Source organism: Rhinolophus sinicus, chromosome 14, assembly GCF_057876585.1.
Source record: "Rhinolophus sinicus isolate RSI-liver-muscle chromosome 14, RSI-T2T, whole genome shotgun sequence".
Classification (NCBI taxonomy): domain Eukaryota; kingdom Metazoa; phylum Chordata; class Mammalia; order Chiroptera; family Rhinolophidae; genus Rhinolophus; species Rhinolophus sinicus.
In genome coordinates this window covers 84,187,175-84,213,712 of record NC_142514.1, presented here as the reverse complement: position 1 = coordinate 84,213,712, position 26,538 = coordinate 84,187,175, and the positions used below count along the sequence as shown (strand labels likewise).

General features: G+C 38.1%; 1 protein-coding gene across 1 annotated transcript in view; it reads left to right on the top strand.

Moving 5' to 3' along the window:
• Positions 1-930: 930 nt before the first annotated feature.
• Positions 931-26,538, top strand: part of TMEM170B (transmembrane protein 170B) — a 34,915-nt gene continuing 9,307 nt past the window's right edge. Inside the window, exons 1-2 of the mRNA XM_019742995.3 lie at positions 931-1,586; positions 18,789-18,959. Coding sequence (XP_019598554.3) covers positions 1,274-1,586; positions 18,789-18,959 — 484 coding nt within the window. The 5' untranslated portion in view covers positions 931-1,273. The remainder of the gene's footprint in view (positions 1,587-18,788; positions 18,960-26,538) is intronic.

The following is a 26,538-nucleotide window of genomic DNA, read 5'->3' as shown; positions in this document are numbered from 1 at the left end:
GCTTCGTTTTCTGCATTATAGTTGGATTTTAGATAGCTCCTCGGGCCAATATTGGATATGAAGAAAGTCAGCAAACCATGGAAAGAAACATCTAGTTAAAGTCCTAGGGGGAAAAATAACGGAGACTTTTTACAATTTAGATAAAAAGAATACTGCAATGAAATAAGAGCTAGATCAGGGGATGGCATTGAATAGGTCACTAGCTAGCCCTACATCAAGGTTATTTTGGATTCTGGAACCGCAGGAGGTCCAAATTCTTGTTGCAAGACGGACTGGGTGAATGGGAAAGAAGGTCTATTTCTGTTTTAGCAGCTTTCAAATAAGTCTGCAAGTAGCGAGCTATTCAAGTCACCTGACTTACTCAGAAAAACAAACACCTCAAATTAATAAATCTAAAATGTTGAGATATTTACGTCTTTCAAAAAATGATGCAAACATCTTTACTAAAAGTATTTCATTCGAAGCCAAAGATCTGAACTATGAAGGAATCCATCTAACGGAGTTTTTAGCACCCCTTGCTCCTTCCACAGCGGGTCAGGATTGCCCCTCAGGCCAGGGCTTCAGCACAGCCTGCTGCCCAGCGCGCCCAGCGCGGCCCCGGGTAAGGGGCTCCAGTTCTCCCAGGGCGCGCGCCCGGGCCCGGGGGCGGGGAGCTGTGGAGGTGGTGGTTCCCTTGGAGCACCCAATCAGCAGCGAGAGCTGGCGGTGGCGCTAGTAACGTAGGCCGCGCTTTCCTCCGCCCCTCTGCGGGCCGACTCTCGGCGGCGCCAGCTTCGCGAGCGCGGCGCTGGGGAGGGAGGCGGGGGCTTTGGGACCCGCCGGCTGTCGGAGGGCGGCGGGTCGCTGGAAGGGGGAGAGTGAGCATGCGCAGCGGCTCCCCTGAAGCAGGGGGAAGAAGGAACCCGTGCGCGCGCGCACGAGCGGCCCGCCGGCGGCCGCGGGTGGAGGGGGCGGTTCCTCGAGTGTCGGCAGCCGGAGGGTGGGCAGGCTGGCGGCAGGTGCCGCTGAGGCCGCCGCCGCTGCCGCCTCCTCCGGGTCCCAGGTCTCCTCGTCCTCCGGCGGTGATGAGCTGGACTCTCTCTGGGGCCGCACCTGCTGGCTGCCCATCACTCCGAGCCTCCCGGCGTGACCTCGGCCTCCTCCTGCCCGATCCCCGCGGCGTGGTTGTGCCCCTGAGAGGCAGGGGCAGCGGCCTCCTCCGCCCCGAGTCTTAGCTCGGGGGCGGCGCGGGGAGAGCGCCGGGTCCCCTCCCCTCCCCCGTCCGCTGTCCTCAATGTCTCCCCGGCGGGGAGGGGGCTGCCTGGGAGACGCGCTGAGCGGCCCCCCCCGGAGGCCCATCGGCCGCAGCAGCAGCGCCCAGCCCGGCGCCCCGCAGCCTTGCCCGGCGGCGGCGGCCTGGAGGAGCTTCGCAGCCGCCGCCGCCCCCGGAGCCTCGCAGCCGCCGCCACCCGGCGCCCGAGGAGAGGGCGGCGGGCGCCCCCCTGGGAAGATGAAGGCGGAGGGGGGCGACCACTCCATGATCAACCTGTCGGTGCAGCAGGTCCTGAGCCTCTGGGCCCACGGGACGGTGCTGAGGAGCCTCACGGGTAATTGATGCGCCCGGGGTGGGACTGGGGATGCGGTGCCGCCCCTTGCCTCCTTTCTCCCACCCGAGCAGAGGAAGCGCTCCTCGCTGCCCCACCTCCCAGTGCGCCCCCTCGGGACTTCGCGGTCCCGGCTCCTGGCGAGGAAGGTGTTAATTAGATCCACTCCGCGCGGGTTCTGGGGGCGCAGACGCCCGCCACACGTTACCGGGACTCTGAGGCTTCTGAATCGCGGGGGGGGGGGTGGGTGGGTAGGAAGCCGCCACCCCCGCCTTCTGTCCTGCCTGCTGTAGTACGCGCAGAATGGCACTGGTGCTAAGACTTGAGCACAGTGAGCTTTTATTTATCCCCTTTACCCCCACGCGTGCACATACACATAGACAGTCGCACACATCCTGTGTTTTGCTGTTTCGATCTTTTTTATATTTAGCCCTTTTTTCCGTCTCTCAAATCTCAAACTGAATGTAGGACTTAAATTTCCTGCTCACAATGATCGATTTGTTTCAACTGTTAATCTTTTTGCAAATATAGATGACAAATTAAGATTATAGTGAGTCAGGGGCTGGGCCAAGGTCTAGTGCATAATAAGCATTTTAGTTTTAACCATATATCTCTTCCCTCTTCTGTTTCCTTTTGTCTCTCTCCCTGTGGCCTCAAGCTGCTGCTTCTGTGACATTTGATAATTTTGTGTATTTCCCTTCATTTGACAAGGTGGTCAGGAGAGAATTGGATTTAACTACATTATAATTAACATCAATTTTCTAGTTGTAAAAGTGAGCAATAATACTCATATTTTTATCGAATTTGTAGGTTTGCTTTGTGAGGAAACATGGTTAAGTTAAAGTGGAAATGCTTATATATTATACTCTTGAGTTCTGAATTTAAAACATACCCTCTAAAGATAAGTGTTTATAAGAAACAGATTTGTTTGCATTTGCAATTTGGTGACTCCTCAGTGCCTGCTCCTCAGAAAAAAAACTTAAAAACATACGCAGGGTTTATTTCTTGAAAATGTATAAGGCAGCCAATTTTGATAGAACATTAGTATTTCAAAATGCATTATGTCAAACTGATTAGAATTAGGAAGACTATATTACAAATATAACCTGCCTTGACAGGATACATACACATATTTGCACATATTTGTGTGTGTGTGTATGTGTGTGTATGTATATGTAATATATAACATCTATATATACATATATACAATGTCAATATATTTTAAAATCTGGCATTATATGGAAATCAGATATTCAGAGATAATTTTTTTTTTTTTTTTTTTTTTTTGGAGTTATATACCCAAAGGATGAGTTTAAAGACACTGGTTTCCTTGAATGCAGAAACTATAAGTAGATTCTAGATTGGTTCATGGTGTCTTCACTTTTAATACATGGTTGGTTAACTTGGAGCAAACTGACCTTACATGGTGGTTTCAGGTCAAGAATATGTTCTTAGTTCTGAAAAACTACATTGACATAAAGACCATTTCATGATTCAATTGAATTTAGAGATAGACTGCTTTATTTTACTTATGGTTTTGCTTGTATTTGTCCACTGTTAATATTTCAAATGTATCAATTATCTTTATTTGAATGAAATGAAAATAAGGACTTAAGAATATGTGTATATAGTTATGTGTTAACAACTGGCTTAGTTCATCAATGGATATTTAGAAAAAATTAGCTTTGGGAGACAGAGTAAATGTAACTTACCTCTCTTGGCCAAATTTAACAATATTTCAAAGTATTTACTTAAAGATTCTATTCATTATATAGTGGCTTCCAGTTCCCTAAGTCAACCATTAGGTTAATAATAGTTTCATCCCAGGGTTAGCTCTAATTATCTCCTGATACTATCTTAATAATTATCAGTTGTTTATCGGACTTTGCCATTTCATAAAGGACATCAGAATCTAGGACTGAGGTGGGAATGAGGGACAACTGAAATAACTAGAGTGTGAGTGTGCAAAATTCTGTTTGTCAGGGTAAAAATGGAGACAGAAATAGAAATACCTTTCACCAGCAGGTGAATGTCTCCCACGTTAGGAACCACATCCCATCCAAAAGTGGACTTTGGAAGTGGTAACACTAATGTGGCTCTTTGTGGTCGTCTGCGTGCTGGTGACATTGGTGATCCCATATGTAGCTTAATCTACCTATAGTGCCATTTAGAACTTAGTCTATTGAAAGCAAATACTATAACTCCTAGAATGAGACAGCTATCATTTGTTGAATTCCTGTGGTGTATCAAGCACTTTTCATATATTCTAATTTTTAGAATAATTCCAAAGTAGATTTTGAAAGACTCTCACTGAGGTAAATTAAGTTGTTCTGAAATCATATAGCTAGTAAATGGCCGAGCTAGGCTTAAAACCCCAGTCTTTGCCTGCAGGACTACTCATTCCCCTTTTCCAGGACGCTTTAAGCTGCTTCCTCTTGTCCCTCTTCAGACAAAATGAATTACTTGCTTCATCCTGCTAATTCTGCTCCTTGTACATGCTTTTAAAATTATATTTTTCAACGACATTGTAATTTTTATTTGTCTCTCCTAGACTGAGGTTTTGAGGGTGGAATCAATGTCTCAATCACTGAATTCTGGAAACCTTGTATTATATAGTACCTGGCACATAGTAAATGCTCAATACATATATCTGGAATTTTTCAAATAATACTGAATAGTTGCGTGATGTAAACATTCTAGTGGTGTTATTTTTCAGCTCCATCTGTTGGCGTGAATATGTTGTTAACTAGGGAATGGGGTGTTTAAGTAACTTTTGTAGATAATTGTCATACCTTTAAAACATACAAATGTTTATTGAATGCACTTTTTCTACTAGTTAACCATACTTTCATGTATTTTATTTAATCTTTTCAACAATCTTGAGAGAGATTGTTTACTCCTATATTACACATTCAGACATTGAAGCAGAGCAACTTGCTTAAATGTAATAGCTAATAACTGAAAATTTATTACCATTTTTTAAATTATGATAACATGTTATTAAGTCAGAAGGCATTTTTGTCATCATAATAAAGTTGAAAGAGAAGCAGGTGATACAGAGGAGCCATAGTGTAGAACCGGACTGATTTGGATGTAAGAAATGAGTGTGAAGGATTTGCAGAAATCTGATTAATAGGAATTTTGGTTAATTAAAACCAATAAAGGGGGAATGTATTATCATCTTTATTTTTTTCTTTATACAGAAAACAAGTGTGATTTATTCTTCTCTTTGTGTCTTATCCCATACGTGAAGTGGGAAAATTTTTATGTTGACCTTTTTATCTTAGAGACCGACCTTTAGAAAGTAGTCTTGTGTATGTATTACTTTGAAAGAAATACATGTTTCACAAATGATAATAATGAGAGCTTAACATTTGAGAGCTAGAAGTTATGTTGTTCAACTCCTTCAGTTTAGAAATCCCGCCTATCACACCACTGAAGTGTCATTGCAGGGATCAAACAGTTATTTAATGAGAGAGGCAGGACTTGGAACTGACCTTCCCTGACCCTTAGTTCTGGGCCTTTTCCTTTTTTTTATTCCATGTAGCCTTAATTTAGCTCAGGCAGGTCTGATAGATGATAAAACTTAATGTATTTAAGGAAAGCTTGGTATTTGTTCCAGTGAGCCCAAGAATGTGTGAGTGGAACTAATTTTTGTCCAGCAAATAAAAGATATTAGAAAATGCAAGATCTTATTGAATAATAATGCTTTCTAAAGATTTAAGTTGCCATTGCCTATGTAAAAGTTAATGATCCCTATTTAGTATATATCCAGTTTTAGAAGTCCTACCAAGTTCAGTCTGCATTTTATTATTTCTCCCTCCTGGAAGACACTAGGATGGGGACTTTTACACACACACACACACACACACACACACACACACACACACACGGCTGACCTTCATTCCAGAGTAGATTATTAATGTCTGGAGACTCCAACTCTGTCACTTAATCACCATTGCCAAAGTTCTCTTCTGTATCCATCGCTTGCCAAAGTGTGTCATTCACAGGACTCCTCAGTTGTTGGTTAGCTGTGCATTGCTTATGTGCTTCTTCAGCTTACTAAAGTAGCGACTTAAATGGCTTCCTTTCGTTCTGAAAGTTTCCCTGAATTGTTCTACAGATCCCTGCCTCCCAATCTAAAGTTAGAGTCAGTATGTATATACTCTCAGTTTTATGGGGAAGTTGACTTTTTTTTTTTTTTTAATGATGTACAGTGAAAAGTATTCTTTTGATTTACCTTAATTTTCTTCAACTACTTTGGCTCCCAACCTAGAGTTCTGACCCAAATTTGGTTGCTAAGGGTTTAGAGAATTTTTTACATAGAAATAGGCAGGATCCCAAAACCCCTGGATAAACACAGATCCAGGCTGGTGTTGAGAAAGGGATAATTGGTCCCTGGGAAAAAGGCAAAGGCTGGCTTTCGGCTTGTCTCCTGTCTGTGTCAGCAGAGAATGTGGGGGCAGGTGCTCCTTTCTTTCTGTTGGGAATAAGCATTGGGATGCTGGGAATTCACACTGGAATGAAGGTCAGTCGTGTGTGTGTGTGTGTGTGTGTGTGTGTAAAATATATGTTTGTTTATTTTTACAATATACATATACACACTATTATAGCTCCATTTTGACCTTTATAATTACTAAGCCACTTTAGTGTTAATATTGTCATCAAAAAGGAGAAAGGGGGAACAAACGTTGGTATCTGCTGTGTGCATTTGGAGTTGTTCACACCTCCTGCGGGTATAGCCAGCGCCTTCGTCTTAGTGCTCCCAAACAGGTGTGCTTTTCTCAGTGTTACTTTGTACCCTAGTTTCCCATTAGGTTAAGTTCCCATTAGGTAAAGTCTCTCGTCTTAAATGCTCTAGTATAGAGGGTGGGTTTATGTAAAGCTATCTTAAATATCACATACAGGTATTTATGTTTTGTAAATGTGTTACTTTTCAGTGTTTGTGCTGCACCCCCAAATTTACTATTGCTGAAATACATGTGAAAAAATCCTGTACTCTTCTGTGGTACAGAGCCAGTTAATAAGGGCTGGTATGATTTGTACTTTATAGGAATTTGCTTTTTGAAAGGCTTATCTATATATTTTATTGAGAATGAAACTACTGTAATTTTTCAAAATCAGAATTGTCATCTTCAGGTTTTTAAAATTCCCATTTCAGTATCTTGAATCATACATCCATAGCCTCTAGCAATACCGAAAATAGGTGACATGTTTTAAATTTAAAGCAATTTCTGGATAAGTTGTGGGACTGTGGAAGCTATGATTTTGACTTTTTAATAGTAAACTATCACAATATAAATTTATCTTTGTTCAGGTGAGAGGCTAATTATGTATTTTTAATGACTAAGTCTTTTAGCAATAAACATTAATCAATCATAGAGTGAACAGTGGCAGTAGAACTATCAAATTTCAGTGACCTTAGCTAAGTAGATTAAGCCTCGAAAGAGAAAGAGATTTTTCACCAAACTTCATGCAAGTAGGAAGAACCAAACTTTTACCTGGATCCAGTTGCTTGTGTTCTTATAATATAAACCTTGGACTATAATCTAGGAGCATGTTACGTACTTATTGTAGTAGGACTGGGAAAAATGAAAATAGATTTGAAGGATATAGATTGCTAGATCAATTAATATTAATTAACATACCCAGTATTGCATTTCATTTGATATGCTATCTGAATACTTGAACATAAATCAGTTTTCTAAATTTATTTCATAATCCTGACGTGGCTTGTAATTAATTCTTATGTTAAAAAATTCACATCCAGGATTCCTTTTTTAGAAGTTTTAGTAATAGTTAACAACATTTAATACTTTTTAGTGTGCTGGGTATTATTATTTTCTTTGATCCTTATAATAATCCCATGAGGTAGAGACCATTATTGACTGCATTTTTAAAAGTCAAGAAACAGACGTAGACAATATCTTGCCCCTGCTTACAAAGCATGTAATACAGGACTTGAAAAATCACCAGTCAATCCAATTCAGCAAACATTTGAGTAACTACAGTGGACATGGTGCTGTCAGAGATACAGAAATAACACATCATGCCTGTTTCTAAGAACCTTATGTTCTAGTGAGTATGAATTTACAAATCTTTCTATTAGTTATTTCTTGCTGAGTAACAAATTACCCCAAAATTCAGTATCTTAAAACAAGACACATTTATTTTCTCACAGTTTTTGATGTCCAGGAATCTGGGAAAGGTTTTGCTTGTTCTGGCTCATGGCCTCACAGTAAGTCGAGCTGTCAAGTCTCTGCAGACCTGACTGCTGCTGGAGGGTGGGCTGGTTTCCAGGCACGTTCATGTGACCATCGGTGGGGGTGCTCTCCATGGGGCTGTGCACTCACAGCTTTGGCCAGATAGAGTGGGGGGAGAAGGGGAGGGGGTAGGGGGAGGGAGAGGGAGAGGGAGAGAGAGAGAGAGGGAGAGGGGGAGAGAGAGAGAGAGAGAGAGAGAGGAGAGAGAGAGAGAGAAACCAAAACAGAAGCCACAGGATCTCTCATCACCTAATCTCGGAAGTGATATATGATTACTTGTGCTGTGCTCTGCTGGTCACACAGACCAACTTGGGTAAGTTGTCGAGGGAATTGTACAGGGTGTATAGACAAGGTGAGGATCACCTTCTAGAGCCTGGCCATCACAGCCAGAAGGCAGGTGTGGGGAGGAGGGAATGAGGCCCTGAAAGAGACACCTAGGGGTACCATAGTGGGCGAGAGGATGGAGGATCTGTAAGAGGAACAGAGGCCTGGAAAAAGCGAAAACTATCTTGATATATTGATGAATCATACTAAAAAGCAGTGTCTAGCCTTTTCAAGACTGAAGGGCTTTTCAGTCTTGCTGGGTATTTCTTGATCATGCGTTATGTGTCAGTCTTTGTGGTCAACACTGATAAGCAGAGATGAAAATGTCATTCATTGTCTGTTAGGGTCTTCAGACACCGACTGACCTTCAGGCTAAGTAGTACTTCTATGGCTTTTTGAGTTCAGGGACAATTAGGTAGGTAGTGGGATTTTGAAGACAGCAGAAGAGGTAGAGTGGAGAAATAACCGGTTTATAGGATGATGGAGAGAGGAGAGGTGAATGGCTTGTAGGATGGTCCTGGACTTGATTAAGTTTAAAAGTATTACACTGCTTTTGAATATCTATATCTAGCTAAGCTGTTTTCATCATTAACGTGAAACTAGATTTTCCTTATAAAATTCTCCTGTCTCTCATCCCCTACCATCAATTACGTTAATCTGACGTGGTTTCTAAACCTTGCTACATATCAGACTCACTAGGGCTGGTAGAAGGTACATCCCATTGGTATTAGGATCTTTGAGAACCGAGTATAGGAAACTATTAGGTTGGTGCAAAAGTAATTGAAGTTTTTGCAATTATTTTTAACCTTTTAAACCACAATTATTTTTTTAATTGTAATTTTACTTATTTTTTATTGGGGAATATTGGGGAACAGTGTGTTTCTCCAAGACCCATCAGCTCCAAGTCATTGTCCTTCAATCTACTTGTGGAGGGCGCAGCTCAGCTCCGAGTCCAGTCACCATTTTTCAATCTTAGTTGCAGGGGGCGCAGCCCACCATCCCATGTGGGAATTGAACCGGCAGCTTTGTTGTTAAGAGCTGGTGCTCTAACCAACTGAGCCATCCAGCTCCCCCTCCGGAAGCTCAGTGGCAGCTCATTGTCTTCAATCTAGCTGTGGAAGGCGCAGCTCACTGGCCCATGTGGGAATCGAACCGGCAACCCTGATGTTCAGATCTCGTGCTCTAACCAACTGAGCCATCCGGCTGCCCCCAAAACCACAATTACTTTTGCACCAATCTAGTAATACATTTTTAACTAGCTCTTCAGGTGATTTTGTTATTGAGAGTTCAAGGATTAGGAACACGTGATCTTAAAACGTTAAATTTTGTGATGAATCTGTAGCTATTTAAAATATATAATGTAAGTTAATATGAAGTATTTAGTATAGCTAAAAACTTATTAAAATTTCAATATAAATGACTTATTTATTTCCAATAGGATGCTATAGCCCAGTTTTTTAAAGTGACTCTCTTTTAACATTAGGATCATATTAGAATTTATTTTTAAAAAATATTTATATGAGCTCTTAGCTGTAGAGAATAATTGCTATTAAACAATAGTATTTTAAAATTTTAAAATTTTTTAATATTAAATCTGAAGTATATGGGAGAATTAAACATTAACAAATATTTATGTAAATACATACATAATGAGCAGTTATTGGAATTTTCCCTCCTCGTATGATTTGGATTCTGCTAGATTTCTGTATGCAAATAAAGAGTCTAAATAAGCATTAGGGTCTTTGAATTTATAAGTCAAGTAACTGAATTTTACCCTTGAAAAGCTGCTAATTAGCATTTGTACTCCAGACAAGCCACATATTTCCAAGGCCTGGGTTTTTTCATCCATAATACAATCTAATGCCAACAATTTTCATATTGATGTTAAGGGAGAGCTGATTTAGATATTTTAATGAGTTGAGAAAAAAGTTTAGAGATTTTACTATGAGTTAAGAGAAACATTTACATTTGCATATAAACTTGTTTCTTTAATCTTTAAAATTAAGAAACTTTCTTTTTTAAAGAGGGACTCCTTCAAGCCTTTAATATGCTATTTTGTAGCATATTACAAAACATGCTAGAAAATCTTTGTTTCTCTTAGGCCTTCCTAAAATTTGGATTAGGAAACTGGTTTTCAATATCTGAACATCCCTTCCAGTTCTGCAATTATCTGGGTGGGTTGGTTGGTTTTAACCCCGGTGTGGTGTAACTGCTCCTTGAGGACTGCTGTCAATAATTAATATCTAAGGTGTGACTGGTCGTCACAGAGTACATTACTTGCTAACTTTTTCTGGTTGTGCTTTTATTTTCTGACTTGGCATTCATTTGGTCTCATTTAATTTTAGGAATTTCTAACATTGGGAGTTTCATTATAAGTTCTGCTCATTGATGTAAAAAATTCATTTTTCATTATTAAGTGTAAATACCTCTTGTAAATACTGTATCATGAGATTGTATAACATATTATCATTTGCTGAGATTTTTTAGGTCAGTGATTGAATCAAACAAATGTGTTACTAACTTACTTGTATAAGATGCTTGAGAGCGTATGAGTAATAACAATTGAACTATTGTATAATTGCTGTTATAATTTTATAATAGATTCAGATTTTGACTTCTAAACCCTATACTTTTATAACTGAGTCATCAGTTATGAGGAAGAACAAATTGAATGGCATCTTTTAGGAAGAGTACTGTGGCTTTATTATAGAGCAATTTTTGAACTATTTTAAATAGCTTAAACTGATTTCTTTAAAGCAAATCATATTCACATTGTTTTAAACTGAAAATCTGTTTTCCTAAGAATTTTATTCAGGGATGAATACTGTAATTTACAGTTTAAAATGATATAATTAGCTAGTAAAAGGGTAATTTACTTTGAGTGGGTAATAAACAGTATTGCCATAAGCTTTAGGAGAGGCAATATATTAAAGTATCTCTTGAAGGTGTCACAATTAAATTTAAAAACTAGTGTTTTTGCTCTCTTAAGAAACAGAAGCAGATAACTATTAAATATCTACAGTAGCTTTAATTTCTGTTAAATTAGGTTTCAAGTGCAAATAGAGCAACTTATTTTTAAATCTGATTAAAATGTTAAGGGTGATTAAAAATAAGAAAACATGTCTATCTTTACCTTCATTTTAACCTTCTCTGTTGCTCATTTCTTTGTGTAGAGTTAACCTTCCATCTAGTATTAGTCCTTTTGTCTGAAGAACTTCCTTTAATATGTCTTGTAGCACAGGTCTGTTGGCAGTTAATTCTCCCAGCGTTTTTCTTTCTGGAAAAAAGTCTTCATTTCACCTGCAGTTTGGAAAGGTATTTCTCTTGAATATGGATTTCTGCCTTTACCATTTGCTTTTTTCCCCCTTTCAGTCTTTTAAAAATGTCACGCTGTTGTTTTCTGGTTTGATAGTTTCAGATGAGAAGTTTGCTGTGTTTTTTATCTTTGTTTCTCTGTGTGTAATGTCTTTATTCCTCTGGCTACCTTCAATATTTTCCCTTTATCTTTGGTGTTCAGTCATTTTACTATGATGTATCTAGGTGTGTGGGCATGGTTTATTGTTTTATTGTTGTTTTTTGGATCTTTTGGGAGGTCTTTATCTTCTTTGGGATTCTTTGAAAATCTTAGATTTGTGGTTTGATATCTTTTTATTTTTAGAAAAATTTCAGCCACTCTCTTCAAATATTTTTCTTCTCCATTTTCTCTTTCTTCGACTCAGATTACGTGATGTTAAACTAACGTTTGGAATTGTTCCATAACTCTTGGATTGTTTCTCTGTTTGCTCCTCCTGTTATATTTCAGTTTGAAAAATTTCTATTGGTCTGTCTTTAAGTTGACTGATTCTTTGCTTAGCTGTGTCAAGTTACTGGTGAACCCATTAAAAGAATTCTTCACCTCTGATATCATGTTTTTGGTGTGTGTGTGTGTGTGTGTTTTAATTTCTAGCATTTTCATTTGACTTTTTCTTGGAGTTTCCATCTTACTGCTGAAATTTCCCATCTGTTCATGTGAGTTGTCTACCTTTTTTGTGAGAGCCTTTAACATGTGAATTATAGTTGTTTTAAAAGTCCCTGTCTGGTTGTTCTAAAATCTGGGTCATCTCTGGGTCTGGTTCTGTTGATTTATTTATTTCTTAACAATGGATTGCTTTTCTAGTTTTTGAGTGTGTCCCATGCATTTTTGTTAAATGCAGTACTTTGTATGTCTAATAGTAGAGACTGATGTACATCGTATTTATGCCAGGAAATGGGCTGCTTCTGCTCCAATGGTAGTGTGAAGAGCTGATTTAATCTACTCAGGAGTGCGCTGAGTTTGAGTTTTGTTGTTACGGTTCCCTTCAGCGTACCACAGGCTTCAAATTCTCTGGAAATTGCTGTTGTGGCCTCGTGCTTAGGGTGGGGACGAGGTGCTGCAGGGTTATTCTCAGGGTTAGTGCTCCATTGTTAGGTGGGAACTGTCTCTGCATGCCTGTGCCACAGAAGGAAGCGTTGTCTGTTGGCGCACTTGCCCCCCCAGCCCCCCCTCCGTTGCTTCTTTCTTAGTGTTAAGCTTATGGTGGGGGCAGGGGGATTTCTGTGCTGCCCTTGTCCACTGTTAGTCTTTAGCCACCCCTGGATCTTAGGGTCTTGGCAGTGGGGCTCTCAGTATTTTTGCCATTCTGAACGATGGTAGCCACATTCTTCCTTCTATGTGATAACCTTGCCTGCTTCTTGGCACTTTCTCTTATTCAAAGCAAAAGCCTTAAGCCATTGGGGGATAATAGCAAATTCTGTCACCCTCAGGGTGACTAGAGCTTTTACAGTTTCATATTCCCCATTGCGTGGAATTCCGATTTGATCATTATGCGTTATAGCAGTTGTTTCTCATTCTTGGCTATGCAGGAGAGTCATCTCCGGAACTTCAAAAAATTCTGATGCCCAATTGAGTCAGAATTTCTGGGGATGGTATTTCTTATAGGCTCTCCCAAGTGACTCTAACACACAACCAAGCCTGAGAACCACTGGCTTACAGTGCTTCACTCCCCATTCCTCACCCTCATTCCATCTCCAATATGTTTATCATTTGGCTAATCCTGTTTACTTTTTAAAAATTCAGGTGTAGCCATGTATTCTCTGGTGATCTTCCTTGCTCAGGACTGTGTACCCCATGGTATCAGCTACATGCTATGCTCTGAAGAACCTGGGGTATTAGAATATATGCCATTGAGGTGTCATTAATTAAACACCAAAAATGTCACCTGTTATTAATATGTGAAACTACCATGACAGTAATTTTCAATGAGGTGTGGGGTGGGGCGAGCCAGCCCCCAGGACACATGTCAAAATCATCTAGACCAGAAGTCAGCGACTTGTTCTGTAAAGGGCACTGCTCCACATACGCAACGCGCAGTAACTGCACTAAGGATTTTTGGCTTTGTGGCCATATGGGCTCTGTCACAGCTACTCAACTCGGCCATTGTGGCATAGCCAGCAACAGTATAATAGCCATCGACAGTGTAAATGAGCATCTCTGTGTTGCAATAACACTTTATAAATAATTAAATTTGAATTTTGTGTAATTTTAATGTGCCTTGAAATATTGTTCTTTTGATTTTTTTCCCCAACCATTTCAAAATGTAAAAATCGTTTTTCATTCACAGACTGTACAGAAACAGGTGGTGGGCCAGACATGGCTCATGAGCCATATCTGAGACGGACCCCTGGTCTGGGGCCTTGTTCCAGATATAAATGCATCATCTTCCTGAGAATCGAGTGAGCCCCTATGTGGGACATATCCCCAGACTGAGAAATCAATGCTGTTAGAAGCTAAGGAGAGCAAGTTCCACATCTTAGATTTGCTAGAGTGAAAAAGAAAGTTTGAGATACTGAGATAACCTAATTTGAACATGGTTATTTAAACATAATATGCACCATTTCTATAAAGAAAGTAGAAAATTATGAACAGTCCCCAAATATATCCTTATCAGTATGTTGTTTTCAGCTTGAGACAGCGTATGTTGAATACATAGTAAGTTTTCAGTATCTACTTGCTAATGATATTAAAGGGTTAGATACGCCACAGAGGATTAAAAATATATATTTAGTGTTTGTCTAATGAGATAAGTTTTCTTGTTTTTTTGACTTTGGATTTTTAAATAAATATCTCTATGTTCCTTTAGCCCAGAGTAGTGATTTCTATCTCTGTTGCATGTCATGATTATTTGATTGAGTTGATAAAAATATAATAGTTTAGGTCCTTGGCCAGAGAGTTTTAGTTGCTCTGTGGGTAATTCTCATGAGTAGCCTGGGTTGAGAACTGTTGGCTTTGATGAATTATAGAGTGAAAAACTGTTTTTTAAAGACAGTATATTTGCAGTAAAATTTTTAAAGCATTTCATACAGATTAAAAAATAAATAGTAAAGATTATATAAAATAGCATTCATCTATCTTATCTTTAAAAGATAGCCACTGTTAAGTCTTTTATTTATACGTTTTATGTACCTATACAAACATGTAATTTTTAAACAAATAGGATCAAACAGTATGTACTGTTCTTTGACTTTTTACTCAATATATTCTAGACATCTAGAGAACTTAATTTCTCATAACTAATTTTTCCAAGGATTAAAAATGAAATCACAGAATATAATTTTTGAGTGACTTGGCAACCAGGGCTGATGAGAGATACAGACTGAGAGCTGAGCTATTTCTAGTATTGTTTGGAGGCTGGAACAAACCACATCTCTCCTGGCTTTTATCTCACTAAAAAGTAAACACACTGCAAAAATCCAGGCGAAACTAGTTTAAAATGAAGATTATGCACAGCCTTGGATAGGGAAAAATAACCAAAAGACTTTATAAGATGTACCTAAGAAGAAAGGATATTTTTTCCATTGAATTAAAGTGATTGTATGGATAGCATGCTTCAAAGATTGTTTTGTGCATTACATTTTTAAAACTTTGTTTCATATTTTGCTTAGCACTAGGCAAGTGTCCCTCTGGCTTCCTCCTTTCATTGCTGCTCAATTGCTAGAAGCTTGGATTAGGTGAGGTATGGAAGCAAAGGGAAAACTGGGGCCTCTGGGTGGTCATGTAGCTTTAGGACGTGGACAGCTTAAGAAAAGATGATATTCTATTTCTGTCCTCTTAGTACCTGTTCCTCCTCGAGGGCTCCTGGGCGTCTGTCCTTGCTGTGCTCTTAGGATCTGTCAGTTCTCGTCACCTGAACTAACCCCGTAGGGTTCCTGTGTTTGCCAGTAGTGAGTAGGACCTCAGAGAGACTTGTTTTTCCAGAGTAGATCAAGATTGTCAGAGGTCCTGCTCTTGAGAGGGTTGTGTTAAGCTATCAGATAATTCAAAATAATAGTAATAACATGACACTTAAATTATTTGTAGATATGTTCAGTGGAGTTTACTTTTTTCCATGATAAATAGTATGATTTATTTTTCTTTTTATAAAGAGAAACATAAAAGAAAATTTGAATTTAGGTAGTTTGTGATCATTTTGCTTAAGGGATAATCCTGGTCATTAGAGGACCATTTAGTGTTCCATTTTAGTTGTATAATTCTTTGATACTTTAGGGTTTGATAAAACATTAAACTTAAAATTCGCTTTTCCTAATTATTAGGTAAATTTATTGTTGAGGTCAATAGCTCTATAACCAGTAGGCAAAGAACATAATGTATAGTGTCAAATAGTCCCTTGTTCATAGTGTTAAATATAGTCAAGAAATTTTTTATTCTACTCGTATGACAAAGACAAAAGTGTTTTGGGGGGAACCGATCTGATGAGCAGTGGCCATAGGACGCAAGGCAAAGTATTGGCGTCTCTTCTTAGGGTTGCACGTGTGTTGCCGAGTCTTTCCTGTCGCCGAGCTCCCTGGATGGACATGCCCTCCCCCATGTTGTTACTCCCTTACATCCTTGTTTCACTAGGTTCACTTTGGACAATCACCTCTTTTAAAATATAAACATCTTCTGAGCAAGTTAAGCTCTTTTGTTTTTAATGTATTTATTACAAGTTGAAGCCATTTGTTTGGGAGTGATAGTATGAGATACTATTGGGAGTGATACTATTTCCCTGAAAGCTTGAAGAGAAAAACCTTTTAGAAGGCAAACTTTGTTCATATTTCCTTAATCACTAGCATCTATCTCCTATGCCGTTGAGAAGCTTGCATGGTACTTTAACTTACATTGGAAAATATATCAGGTGTACCTTCCTTGAAATGATTGTGAATGTTCTGTTTTTGTTTTAATTTAACTTTTTATTTTGAAATAATTCACGTGCAGTTGTAAGAGTAATGCAAAGGCAGCCCATGTGCTCTTTACCCATTTTACCCAATGGGAATATCTTGGAAACCCACAGTATGATACCAAAACCAAGATACTGACATTGGTACAATCCACCGACCTTATTCAAATTCCACCAGTATTACTTGGATACTAGTACTCACTTGTGTGTGTATTTAGTTCTAGTCGGTATATATGTAGCCACCATCATGTCAAAATCCAGAGGACTTTTATTGCCACAAAGATCCCTCGTGTTACCTTTCTTAACCACACTCTCCTTCCTTTCTTAGGAGAGTTTTTTGTTTTGTTTTTAAGTGGATCGTCATTTATGGTCTTGACTGAAAATAGTTATTTTTTTAAATTTCTATCTATACTTTTAACAAATTTTACTTAGTTCATTTTTTTCAAGTGTGGTGAAAATATATAATGTAAACTTTACCATCTTAATCATTTTTAAGAGTACAGTTCAGTAATGTTAAGTTTATTCACATTATTGTGCAATAGCTCTCCATATGTTTTTCATCTTGCAAAACTGAAACTCTGTACCCATTAAACAACTCCCCATTTCCCGTTTCCCAGGCTTGTGGCAACCACCATTGTACTTTCTGTTTCTGTGAGTTTTATTACTCTCGGTACTTCTTATATGTGGAATCAAACAGTATTTGTCCTTTTGTGACTGGCGTATTTCACTTAGCATAAAGTCCTCAAGGTTCATTTATGTTGTAACGTGTGACAGGATTCCCTTCCCTTTTAAGGCTGAATAGTGTTCCATTGTTTGTGTAGACCATATTTTGTTTATTCATTCATTCATCTGTGGACACTTGAATTGCTTCCACCTCTTGGCAATTGTTTATAATACTGCTATGAACATGGATTTGCAAATATTTCCTCACGATCCTGCTATCAGTTATTTTGGATACATACACGCAAGTGGAATTGCTGGATCATGTAGTCGTTGGTTTTTAATTTTTGAGGAAACACTACAGTGTTTTCCATAGCAGCTGTACTATTTGACATTCCCCTCAACAGTGTATAACTGTGCTCTAATGATGTTTGGGTAAGTTAGTTTTAAGGTGTCACTTTTATTTTATGGCTGTTATTGACTTTTATACTTGATAGAGAGAGAATACTAGTACAAATAGCAGATGAGATATTTTCCATTACAGAATGTTTGCATAGCAAAGATGATTCTCGAGGTGACATCTGAACATTCTTGGGTCAGCTCTTTTAGTTATAAGTAACAGAAACCTTACCTGAACTAGTTTAAATAAAAAGAGGGATTTTATTACAAGGAAACTAGGATTGACTCTAAGGACAGTAATGTGGTAGGGCCTTAAAAACGACTGGAAATGGGACTTGGCTGTCCCTTGTCTTCGACAGATTTTTTTTTTTTTTCATTGTGTATCGTCGCTTTCATCATGTGCTGATGAAATGTCTGTTCCCAGATCCTGAGGAACAGCCACCCAAAGACTGAGTTGCTCAGTTGGTCCCAGTCCAGAGTTCCCAGGGGAAGGGGGTGACTGACACAGCTGGGATCACTGGCCTGTCCTGATATGCTCACCACAAGCGTGGTCAGGAAGAGGGAGTCAGTGCAGGGACCTAGCAGTGTCTGTGGGAGCTGTATGTATCGACCAGGAGCCGCAGGTTGCCAGATAGAAAGGGAATGAAAGCTAGAGACAGAATGAAAGGTGTGCTCATCAACGCTGTATAAACGCAACTTCAATTAATAGTAATTGAGGATATATTGAAGAATAATCAAGTGTGAGAAGTTTCCGGTAAAAACTATTAAAGTGATCTGAGGCAAAGAATTCTTAATAAAATTTTTTAAAAATCTGAATGTTTAGTAGTGTTATGTAAAGTTAAAAGCCAAGAGGGGAATTTCCTCAAATTCTTAAAATCATAAAAGATAAAATCATTGACTAATTTCTGGAATGATTTGAATTAAAGGGTAGATTTTTAAATGTCTTAATACTACTATTTAGTGTTGAAAATAGAAAATTATATGTCAGATGGCAATAAATTATATAATTTATTTCAGGAGTTTTAAAAATATATTAGTCTTATCTTAGACAAATTGATGTATTATAGCTATATGATGCAGACATTTAGAGGAAGTTAGAGCTTAGCCTTACCCTAGAGAAGTCGTGGAGGGAATTGTTTTCCCATCAAGCATTGGTGATGACGATAATCATTAAAATGGATTTAGTTCTACTAGGTATGTATCAGGTACTGTGCTAGGCAATTTTGTATCATCTCATTTAACCTTCCCCAAACCATGGGGAAGCTTGTTAAACTGAATTTTCTAAGATGTTTTCAACAGAATTATTAACACTTTGCTTTTCCTTTCAGAGATGTGGTACTGGATCTTTCTCTGGGCTCTCTTCTCCTCTCTGTTTGTCCATGGTGCTGCAGGAGTGTTGATGTTTGTGATGCTGCAGAGACATAGGCACGGGAGAGTAATCTCTGTCATTGCAGTCAGCATTGGATTTCTGGCGTCCGTCACTGGAGCAATGATTACTAGTAAGTTGATTTTGTTTTGTTTAAAGACAGAAGTCTATATGCACATATGGCTTGGGTAACTTTGTTCTTATTATAAGTGTAATATGAGTGTAATCTTTCATGTAGAATATTTTTTCAGGACTAATGGCACTTCACCTAGAAGGTAAAGATCAGTCCATTTATTCATCGAAGTAGTTTTTGTATTTCTACTATGTGAAGACTCATCATGAAAGTTTTTCTTTTTTTCAAGATTTTTTATTGGGGAAGGGGAACAGGACTTTATTGGGGAACAGTGTGCACCTCCAGGACTTTCTTCCAAGTCAAGTTGTTGTCCTTTCAATCTTAGTTGTGGAGGGCGCAGCTCAGTTCCAGGTCCAGTTGCCGTTGCTAGTTGCGGCGGGCGGCCCACCATCCCTTGCGGGAGTCGAACTGGCAACCTTGTGGTTGAGAGGATGCGCTCCAAACAACTGAGCCATCCGGGAGCTCAGCAGTAGTTCAGTTCAAGGTGCCGTGTTCAATCTTAGTTGCAGGGGGTGATGCCCACCATCCCTTGCTGGACTCGAGGAATTGAACTGGTAACATTGTGGTTGAGAGCCCACTGGCCCATGTGGGAATCGAACCGGCAGCCTTCAGAGTTAGGAGCATGGAGCTCTAACTGCCTGAGCCACCAGGCTGGCCCATGAAAGGTTTTATGGGAAATACAAAAACTTGTAAAAATTGGCAAGGGGCAAAGCAATTCATGAGAAAATTTATCTTAGAGTGGATATAGTTTCTGCTTTAAAGGAGCTCACTATATCTGAAGGGAGAAAGGTAGGCACACAAATGGGATGGTGATAATTGTCATTAAAAAGAGTGAAAATATGTCATCTGCCTGTGACTACAAAATAAAACTGGTTCCTTCTTATGTCACAAATTGTGACACAAATCTCCCTTGGCCTACAAGAAATTAGCCACCTCACAGTGTCCTCCAGCTCTTTGCAAGTTTTCTACAATGCTGCCTCCTGTGCATTTCATACAGGTCCTCAGTTCATTCCCTCTGGCCTTCTCTTAACTCTCTCCTTAGGCCCCAACTCCAGCCTCGGGTTCAAAGAGTTAGTTCTGGTTTCCGCTGTGCTCGCTGAGCCACAACTTAGGTGCGTCTTGTTGAGGCTGGAGCGTGCCCCAGCTGCTTCCTTAATGCGGTCCTGCCAGAAATTGGCTGCAGCTTTATGCTGCTGGTGATTCTCTCATTGCGACTGAGTAACAGAGGCTTATACTGCCGCTTGCTTCTGACCAACTTCCAAATGTCTGGGGCAGCTCACTGCTCCCACTCGACCTGTTTCGAGACTCCAAGAAGGACTTTTTCCTGTCTAATTGGTTCTTTGCCTCAGCGATAAGAGGAAGTCCTTTTCTTCTGTAGCTCGAAGGCCTATCCTCTTGTGTCCCACCGTCATCTTTTCCCAGGGTGATTGGCATACTTTGCGCTGTTCTTATTATGTCTCTGGTAAGACGATCATAAAACAGTTGTAGTACTAGTAATGAGTCATCTATTTTCTCATCCTTTCTTAATTTAGTGTTTGGTGTTTCTGTGTTATCTTGTATTAGGTTTTGTTGCGTCTATTGTTGCTGCATTCAGCCTGTAACTTCATATGGTACGTCACCCAGTTTGCCATAGATAAGGTTTAAAACACGTTTCAAACTTGTTTCAGGTTTAGCTGAAGTATAGGATATACATAGTGAAGTCGTAAGAGATGCCACTGGAAAGATAGAATGGAGCCAAATCCTAGAGGATCTTGGAAGGCCAACTGGAAAGTTTGGACTTATTCTGCAGGCTGTGGAAAAGAAACAGATATTTTTGAAAGGAGTTGGCAAGGAGCTAAGCAGTTCAATGGGAAGACGTGTTTTATAGCTGACTATAAAATACATGTGAAGAGCAAAGAGAAAACTTGGCGAGAGCAGGGACCTTGTCTGTCTTCATCACTGCTGTATCCCCAAAATAAAACACATACTCACAAAATACTGGGAGGGCTGGATGTAGTGAGGGAGGAAGAGCGGACCTATGGAAGGGAGAAAGTGAAGGGAACAATGGAGGAAAAGGGGGAAGGAAGAGGAATTAAGAGACGTTAACTGTAATTTGAAGTTGAGGTCGGGATCTGACCTCTAGTAATGGCAGTGAGTTAGAAAAGAAGGAATTAATGTAAGGACTATGGCAAAGGGGGAAACATTCAAATTAGTTATTCTCTGTGCTGACATACAGAGCCGTGACAGGGCTGCCAGTTTCTGATGTGGGCCCTGTTGTAATTGTGGGACAGTGAACAGAGGCAGGAGGAGCAGTTTGTTCAGAAGTCGTAAGTAGTGTGTGTGTGCATGTGTGTGTTTATTGGTATAAATTATTGTAAAACTTAGAGGAGAAGAAATGTCATACTACTTCCATTTATCTCGATGTGTGTGTGTGTGTGTGTGTATACACACACACTGCTTTCAACTCAGTCACGAATAAAACAAGCCAATGATTTTAGAAACTGCAATGTTATATTTTAAAATATTTAAAAATATAAGCTGACACAATTTCAAATAAAAAATCTGCATCCAGGTTAGCAATAAAACATTTAAATTTCTTCTGGCTGATTTTCTGACCTGCAAACACTTGAATTAAGAAAACTAGCCAATGTGAATATTTTAACTATATTTTCTTAATGTATGTGAGTGCCAGCATACTCATAGCTTTATCTTCAGTTCATTAAATTATTCCTGAATATCTATATTGCGTTAGATACTGACTGAATATTGATACATATTATTATATTTTTCCACTTCTTAGATTTTATTTCCAGAATGGAGTGATTTTTTTTTTTTTCATTTTGGTTACCGTGTTTCCCTGAAAATAAGACCTAGCTGGACCATCAGCTCTAATGCGTCTTTTGGAGCGAAAATTAATATAAGACCCGGTATTATATTACATTATATTATAATATATTATATTAACAAAAACAGGTGTCTGCCATTCAGGTCATAATTTGCATACCTTTGTATTTGATATTAGATAGGGTTCCAGGTGCCTTTTTATCCCTCCCATATAGTAAATCAATTTTTACCACACCAGTCACTAAAATACCCATTTCCTTATTGATTTGTAGTGTCACCATTTTTGTGTATTATGTTCTCCAAGTACATAGATATGTCTCTGAACTCTGTTCTGATTTATTAGTCTCTTTATCTGTTCTTGCAGCAAGGCCATATTTTTTTATCCCTATGGTTTTATAGTACAGTCTTACCTCATTTAATTGCACTTCACTTTAGTGTACTTCACAGATGTTGCATTTTTTTTTTTACAAATTGAAGGCAAGACCCTATACGAGCTAAAAGATTATCACTTGCTTTATCGCAATACTTGCTTTATTGTGGTAGTCTGGACCCAAACCCACATATCTCCGAGATATGCCTGTATTGCTTAATGTCTGGTAGGGCTAGGTCCCTCTTCTTTCTGTTCTTTCTCAAAGTTAACGTAGCTATTCGTGGACCTTTATTATTTCATGTGAATTTTTGAGTTCCTCAAAAAGTATGACTGTGATTTCTATTGGGACTTAATTAAATGCAGAGGTTAATTTGGGAAGAATTGGCATATTAAATTAATCCACTCAAGAACATGTAATACATCTCCATTTATTCATATCAACTTCTATTACTTTTGATAGCGTTTAAGAATATTTTTCTCAATAGGAGGGTTGTATATTTTTAATTAAGTTATTTCCTAAGTTCATTACGCTATGGTTGTCATGCATGGTATCTCTTTTGATTACATTGTTTAGTTTTATTAATGTAAAGAAATGCTGTTAAGTTTTCTAAGTTGAGGTTATGAAAGATTAGCAAAGCAAAAAACTGGTTCTTTGGAAAGATAATAAGATGAATAGATTGCTAGCAAACTAATTAAAAATGAATTAAGGCAGAAAAGTAACATATAGAACAAAACAGAAGAAATAACTGCAGACCCAATATTAAAGAGACTAAATAATTATAAAGATAACACTTTTGTGGTCAGCTATATATTCCTAAATATAAAGTATCAAAATTACCGTAAGAAAATAGAGAATATGAATGGGACAATAAGTATTTTTAAACAATTGAAATGTCAAAGACCCCTGCTCCCTAAAGAACTCCTGGCCCAAATGAGTTTACAGATGATCTCTACCATATTTCCAATTTTATCCAAATTATTGCAAAAAAATAGAAAGAGTTAAAACTGGGCATAGCTCAAATATATGGTGATGGAAGGAGAACTGACTGGGCGGTGAACACATAATGTGAGATACAGATGATGTATTACAGAATTGTACACCTAAAATCTACGTTACTTTACTAATAATTGTCACCCCAATAAACTTTAATTTAAAAAAATTATGTATATTAAAAAACAAAAACAAAGCCAAAGTAATCTTGTTGCTAGACAAGATGAAAACTACACAAGAACGGAAATATACAGGCTCATTTACCTTGGAATGCAAAGATAGCTCAGTATCAGAAATGAGTATGGTTATCTGTCAATTAAACGTTTATGGACACTAAAATTTGAATTTTATACAGTTTTCATGTATCATGAAATAGCATTCTTCTTTTGATTTTTTGAACTGTTTAAAAATATAAAAACCGTCCTTCACTTGCATGCTGTGAAAAAAAACAGATGGTGGACCACATTTGACCTGTGGACTATAGTTTCCTGACCCTGTATCTAACTGTACAACGGATAGAATCAACACTCTATTAAAACTAAATCTGCCTTAACCTTTCTATTCGCTTTCTCTCAAGAAATATGGAGGGCAAATCAAATCACTTTAAATTGGTGTACTCCTCTGCAGGCACTTTATGTTGCTGTATCTATATTACTATCTTCTGTCCACTGGTGACTCTTCTCCTAGTCTATCTTGTCCTTATAGTTTTATCTTTTATTCACCTTCAGATCAACTCAGCTGCTTTCTCCACTTTATTTTCAATGTACCAGTCTTCTCTAGCCCCTTAATACCTGGGGGATTTTTCCTGATTCCTAACTGATTCTTCCTGTCATTGCTTGTATTGGAAATTCCTAACCTGTATCATTTATATCAAGTACCCTATTTCCACTTCTGTGTTCTTCATTCTCATATATCTTCATCTCATATTTCACCAAGAAAATAAAGAAGACTATAATGTTTGTACTCCCTCAGCTGGCTGCTTCAGCAAAATATACCTTAAAGCAAGTGAAAACTAAAGCACAAATTGGGGAAAGACATTTGTAAAAAAGATTAATATCCAAGCTATATTAAAAAAAAACGAAAAAAAAACCCTGTGACTCAGATAAGAAAAAGTCCATCCAGTAGAAAAATGGACGAAAGATTTGACAAGCATTTCATGAAAGTAGAAACCTTAATGGCCATTAATGTGAAAAAAAAAAAAGCTCAATCACATTAATTATCAGGGAAATGCAAATTAATCACAGAGATTACATGTTTCACTTACCAGATTTCAAAAATTTTAAACAACAAAGATAACTGAGGATCTGGAATAGTAACGAGTATAAATTAGTACAACTACTTTGGAAAACAATTTGGCATTTTCTAGTAAAGTTGGAAATGCCGGAAATATAGGGATTGAGCAATTCTACTTTTACCTACTCGTATGTATTGTAGAGAAACTCTTGACTGCATGTGTGTGCCAGGTGTCATGTATAAGCGTGTTCACAGAAGCAGTGTATGCCAGTGTGATGGATTGGAACCGATGTCGTCAGCAGTAGAATGAATAAATAAGTTGTGATCTGTTTATACTTGGAATCCTATACAACAATGAAAATGTGTGCATTTTAGCTACATATACAACATGGATAACTTCAAACATCAATATTGAGCCAAAAATTGTAGAATACTTACAGTGTCAATGTATATAAAATTCCTTTATTAAAAAACTAAGTAATGTATATCCTTATTAACATACGCCGATGGTAAAGCTGAAGAAAAATAAAGGAATGATAAAAACCAGGGAGGTAATGGGACACAACTGAGGAGGGTCCGTGGGAATTTCAAAAGAAATAGTAATGTTACTTTCTTCAGTTGGATGATGGGTACTTGGGAATTTGTTATTTTTATAGTCTACATATAATTTTATAAATACTCTTTCACATCTGCTCAATATTTAATTTCCAAAATCATTTCCAAAATCATTTAAGAGGCTCACAAAATTATTTTCTTTCAGACCTTTTAGAATAAGAGTTTCACTGGAACAGGGTTTTCTGACTAGTGCTTCTGGGCTGTGAAATGATACAATGCAATGGGAACTTTTATAAATCTCCTTCTTTGGGAGGGAAGTTATAATTTACAAATTGGTTCCTAACTGATTATCCACTGGGAGGAAATTGGCAATGACTTTATTTTCTGTGTAACACTATTAAAATGTCTCCTTTGATTGTGGAAACTGGAGTTTATCCTGGATTTTCTTCTTTTTTTAAATTCATTTTTCTCCCCTCATCATTATAGACTACACTTGAATTTCTTGCCCTCTGTTCCTTGAAAGATTGTTATAAAGAAAAGGGGAATATTTAGTAGTTTTGTTTATTTTTTCCTCAAACGACAGGGCCTTCCACGGTGAAATCCATTTTATCCTCACCAGAACAGCTGCATAATAAGTAAAGGAGTCAGCTTATTTGGAAAAGAAGATGACAGTGAAGTAGAAATGTTTTCAGTACTCATTCTATTTCTGAAACTCTTCTCTTACTTCCTTCTCACATATCATAGGGTGCTTTTCCATGGCTCCTGGCCTCCAACTAAATTCTAAACCCATATGGGAGATGTCCCAACACTGATTCCCTGGGTCCATAGTGGAGCTTGGATTTTAATCCACAAGTCTAGCTCAGAACCCATGCTCTTAACCTTGTTTAAGCATGAGATGTTTGAATTGACAGATTTGTTTGTTGTTTCCCAGGCAGCCTGAGCTAGTAATTGCTTAGATTTTCTACTTCTTGGATGGATCATTTTTGGAAACTTAGGACTGGAGAGATAGAGACCAAATTGTGGTTTTAAAAATTGAAGATACTCATGGAAATTCAGGGTAAATCCGAATAAAAATAGTATTTTTTCAGGTTTATTTTAACATAATATCTGTCAATGAAGGCATAGGATCTTTAAAAATTTTTTTAAATGCCATTCAGTTCTAAAATTCAATATGAGCAATTATACAACTGAGACTTATTACTTAAGTAAATTTTGGTACTACTAGGAGTTTTATTTATTATTGAGATAATTATCAGTTACTTTATTATTTTCTGACTTCCTTGTACTATATTTCACTTACTGTAATTGTGAAATGATGGAATGATTGGGGGATTTATGGCCAGATAAACCTGGATTGAAATTCCAGCTTCTACTGTGTTTCCTTGGGCTAGTAATTGAACCTCTCTGAACTTCCTTTTTACATCTTTAAATTAGGTAATATTACTCAGGAGTGGTATGATATTTAAATAAGATAATTTTTGTAAAGTTCCTGTCAAGATAGATGATATACAGTAAATACACTATACATTTTAATTTCCTCCTTAAAATATGCATATGAAGGTCCTCAGCTTAGAGTAATAATTTGCTTTTTTTCATTTACAGCTCTT